Source organism: Montipora capricornis, chromosome 4 (assembly GCF_036669925.1).
Source record: "Montipora capricornis isolate CH-2021 chromosome 4, ASM3666992v2, whole genome shotgun sequence".
Taxonomy (NCBI): Eukaryota; Metazoa; Cnidaria; class Anthozoa; order Scleractinia; family Acroporidae; genus Montipora; species Montipora capricornis.
In genome coordinates, this window is record NC_090886.1 from 32,933,472 (window position 1) to 32,938,471 (window position 5,000).

At 41.3% G+C, this 5,000-nt stretch overlaps 2 protein-coding genes across 2 annotated transcripts in view; one reads left to right on the forward strand and one right to left on the reverse strand.

Moving 5' to 3' along the window:
* The window catches only part of LOC138045961 (uncharacterized), a 10,432-nt gene extending 7,292 nt beyond the window's left edge, over window positions 1-3,140 (reverse strand). Inside the window, exon 1 of the mRNA XM_068892603.1 lies at window positions 2,697-3,140. Coding sequence (XP_068748704.1) covers window positions 2,697-2,759 — 63 coding nt within the window. The 5' untranslated portion in view covers window positions 2,760-3,140. The remainder of the gene's footprint in view (window positions 1-2,696) is intronic.
* The window catches only part of LOC138045965 (uncharacterized), a 315,585-nt gene that overhangs the window by 224,682 nt on the left and 85,903 nt on the right, over window positions 1-5,000 (forward strand). The gene's annotated exons all lie outside the window — the stretch shown is intronic.

Genomic DNA, 5,000 nt, shown 5'->3' on the forward strand with positions numbered 1-5,000 from the left:
AAAATCCTTCTACATCCGCAATTGCAATGTGTGAATTCCATATTCTGTACATCATTCTTCCACGTCTTAAGGGGATACAGGACGACGTCTCTATTGCCCAGCTCCCGTGCGAAAAGCGAATCCACGAAGTCGACAGGACCGAACTTAAGATTACGGCACTCAATAGCACTAGTACTATCTGAGAGATAAAATTAAACCTCCTCGATGCCCATATTAAGACAAGCACAAAAGGTAATCGAAGTCACTGAAAAGTATTACAACTGTTGTTGTTTGAATCAATCGGGAACGAAAACCATCGAAGTTATTCCCGGAGTAAAAGCACTACTTTTTCTGTTGTTTTATGGGCTTTTGTTCATCGTGAAAGAAGCTCGAAGTTATTCACTGTGCTGTTCTCTTTTTTCGTAATGTGAGCATTTGTGACGTAGATTGTGACGTTTCAACTGCATACTGCTAGATCGTGCAATGAGGTGGACTAGTAACGAGTCTTATTAAGCACACTCCGCTTTGATGGAAATGCACCAATCTCCATCGAATCGCAGCAGAGCACCCATGGTCACGGGTAACAACGTAATCGTCTTCATGAAGCCAAGCAGAATTCAGTCAAATCGCCGCAATCTACGTCATAAGCGACAACATTGTCGAAGCGAGTCGACCCGGCTCTGAAATATGGACATGAATCTGAGAGTTATAAAAAATTCTAGTCTTGGCAGTATGCTTGGCAGTATGCTGGACGTAATATAATTAGGATAGAACGCGCACTCTCGTTGGTCAATAGCTGTGTTTAGATGAGAGTATGGAACACGGCTGTGACATCACACGAATTTTGATTGGTTATGTGTTGTCAGACGCGCGTTTTGACTGGTTGGTACGAAATATGAGCGTGTATCAAGAAAATCGGTTTCATTCAAGAATTTTCCTTCATTTGTCGAATTATCTTTGAGAAATATTTTATAAAAGCAATAGAGGACTTCTTTCCGTGTTTCCATGGCCTTATCTAAACACTCGGGGAAGGTGGGAGAATTCTAGACAGTTATGCAAACCCGAGACGCATAACTGTTTCGAATTCTCCCAACTCCCCGTCGTGTTTAGATGAGGCTATGGAAACACAGAAAACGTCCTCTATTGCTTAAATAGTTTCCTATAGTAGTGTCATGGCCATGTTCTCACTAGTCTCCGATAACTCAACGGTACAGCATCCGAACAAGTAAGCCCCGTTTACACGAGCAATGTGACAGTTTTTACTTGCTCGTGTTGCCGAGGAAATCTGGCCAGTTTTTATGCGACAAAGACGAAAAATTGCTCGTGTAGACGAATCGTCACTTAACATGTGGCAAATTCCTGCCTCTTAGTGAGCGCCATTGGAGAACGACCTGGCAACTTCCAGGTGATCTGGTGACGTAATTTGGAGGACTGCGAAGAAAAATCCCACAGCCGCGCGCGGCCTTAGGTGTTGTTTCCTAATTTCCTGCAGTATTTTCATCGCCAAAACTCAACAGATAATTCCGTGTCTCCCACATTTCCTGTTACTGAATGAACATTCAAGTGGTACCGACGAAAAATAACCTCGCCTCTGCCATGTCGAATTCGAAAATAAGCCTAAACAAAAGTTTTAAGACGGCTCTCGGGACGTTTTGTGCGAGGCTTACACCACGTAATATTAAAAAATTATTATAACAAACGTTCACTGGTTATATACAGTTAAAAACTTTCGAGCTTTTAACTGTATATAGCCAGTGAACGTTTTTTATAATAATTTTTAATATGTTTTACCCTGGCTACGGTTCTTCTACTTTTAAACCACGTAACAGCCGAAAATAACATTCAAGGCCGCGCGCGGTTGTGAGATACGGCGTTAAAATATTTCTCCCCAGTCCTCCAAATTACGTCACCAGATCACCTGGTTCGCCTTGCCTCTGCTTCATCTCTGTTGTTCAAAGGCATTGCTGACCGGCTTCAATGGGAATTTTCAACAATTATATGTCTACACGATCAAATATATTTGCCGCATAAAATTGTCACATAAAAAATGCTCGTGTAAACGGGGCTGTTATTGAGAAGGTCGAAGCAGGTTCGACTCGGCAAAGCAGTACTCGGATTTCTTCCGGTTATTCCCGAGCTGTCATGGGAAAAAAATTGTATCATTTAATTTCATTTCAGTTACAGTGGTTCAACACCTTCTTCATCACAATGGTGAGATTGTGACATTTCAACCATTCACGTACAAGCAGTATAACTAGACAATAACATTGCCATCTCAACAGCGTGAGTCTCCAATACATGTAGCTCAGTGGCAGAGCATTCAAATTAGTGATCGTTAGGTCATAGGTTCGACTTTTGGAAAGGACAATTCAGATTTTTTCCTAGTGTTCCCTTGTCTCCTTCGCAGCCGTTTTTTGTGATGTCACGCAACGTCCTCCACTCAGTGAAAGTTGAGTGCTGCATGGCATCGCAAAAAATGGCTGTGAAGGAGACTAAGTGTTCCCTTGTCATAGCAAAAAAAGACAGTCACCATTTTAACAATTTTCCGCTTCGCGATGCCACATAATTTCCTCCACCCAGTGAAACTTGAGCGTTAAGTGACATCGCAGAAAATGGTTGCAAAGGAGACTACGTATCCCCTTGTCATAACAGAAAAAGAAAGTCGCCATTTCAACAACTTCCACTTGGCTGAGTTACAGCGCAATAAAATTTCATACCTTACATGGACTCAATCGCTCATAAGGTGTAATAACATGCCTATGAAGACAGCTGACAGCCATAGCGCGTAGCTTCTCTCTCAGGTCTTGTCTTGCACATGGATGGTACAGGAATGCTACACCACCATGCTGTAAATACAAGTTAGCCAAATTATCACATTTTTAACAACATCATTAATAAGAAGTTGAGAGGCAGCAGAGCGTTTTCAAACGAGGGGGGTTTATCATACAATAGCTCTCTACTCAATTCAAACAAAGGTCGTCAAAGCTTCGAAAAAGCTCTTTGAGATGTAATATTTAACTAATTTTTGGACCTATTGCCTAAACGTCCACGAGGGTGAAATTATTGTTCTCTTTGATTTTCATTACTTTAAAGGGAACCTCCACTAAAACAGGAATATATCTTTAAATAGTTAACATAATGTTCACAATCAAAATTGTTCGAAAGTTTTCCAATGGGAGCGTTTGTATCCGAAATAAATGAATTTCAAAAACGCTTGTTTTGGTTTTTAAATTTCCCGGGCGCCGCCATCTTGAATAATTGTGACGTGTCATGGTTGCCCTATTGTTTTAAAACAAAAGCTCTTTGTGCAAATACAAAAGAGCAACCATAACACGTCACAATTATTCAAGATGGCGGCGCCCAGGAAATTTGAAAACCAAAACAAGCGTTTTTGAAATTCATTTATCTCGGATACAAACGATTCCATTAAAAAACGTTTGAACAATTTTGATTGTAAACATTATGTTAAATATTTTGAAGTTGTATTCTTGTTTTAGTGGAGGTTTCTTTTAATGCTCAGTCTAGAATGTCAGCTTAGAATTCAAATTGCTTCCCACTGACACAAACACTACATTACATCAATGGCGAATCCTTTTTTGTCCCAACGGATAAAATCCAGCAGTTGATTGGCTTCTCAAGGATAGGTGGGCACTGTTAGAAAAAAATTTTAGTTCGCTAAGGCCAATCTGGTTGTGCAAAGATTTTAAATTGGATCCAGTCCTCAAGGTTGAGTGTCTGCAATGTATTCACACTCAACAGAAACCAAGCCAAGTAATGTGGTTGAGAAACACGACAGATTTTATTTTGCAAAGAATCTTGAGAAACATACATGTAACACAATTGACACTATTACACCCTAACATTAAGCATGTTGAGGCATGGCGGTGTAGTGGCTAGTGTGCGGGACTTGGCCTGGTTCTCACTAGAAAGACTGCTCCACAATCTCTAGCCCCACCTCAGTATGTAAAATAATGGCCACTGGTGACATGCATGTACTCCTGGGAGTAGCCTGCGATGCCCTGGCATCCAATCCAGGGGTAGTCATGATGCTCTCATGCTACTTAAAACTGCAAGCAATTTCTTTCTAAAACCTCTTTTCCGGTTCAAAAGAAAAGTCATAATTCCCCTCCCTCCCCTCCCCCCTTTTTAAATGTTGATACCCTTTAGTTTGAATGCCAAGTGGAGATGGAAACAACTTTGCTTGGGGGGAAGGGCAGTTGGGGATGTGCTGACTCGAATGACACACTGGTTATTTGAACAGTGAGTGTGTCAACTCTCTTTGCAATCGCTTGTGGGATAAACTCTAGCTGTGTGAGCCCCAGCAGCCTGTGCGCAACTTACACCTTAAGTACTTATTCAGCGAGATGGTACATGTAACTAAGTTGAATAAGTTTGAAGACAGATCAATAAATACAGTGATCATTTTTTCTGCTTAAGAAAAAACTGAGCCCTGATGACAAGAGTTGAATCTGGGACATTTGGACTACTGTAGTTCCAATGCTCTGCAACAGAGCTACAGGGGACTTGTGTGAGCTTAGGTCATCAAATATGCGTCATGTGAAAAATGGAGCAGGGCTTGTGAAGAGACAATAGCACTCACCTCCCACCAATGTGGCCCGGGTTCGATTCGATTCGACTCTGTCTCACATGTGGGTTGAGTTGGTGGTTCTCTTCTCTGTTACAAGAGGTTTTTCTCTGATTTTCCCCTCTCATCAAAAACCAACCTACAAGCTGATTTGATTTGATTTGATTTCTTGTATGACAGTGTCCCCAATTAGTGCTTCAGCACCAAATACACTTGACACTTAAATAAACTTTATTATCAATGACTTCCTGCATACTTCTCACATGAACCTAATTTACCAGCCTAAGGTCCCACAAGACTTTTATAGCTTAGTGTAGAGCATCACGACTAGCAATCAGAAGACTGCAGGTTTCACGCTGGCTCCAGAGGCCCACTGAAAAATAAATCCCGGTGTCTCTGAAAAACCAAAAGAGTGGTTGCTTGTGTATTTCCCTCT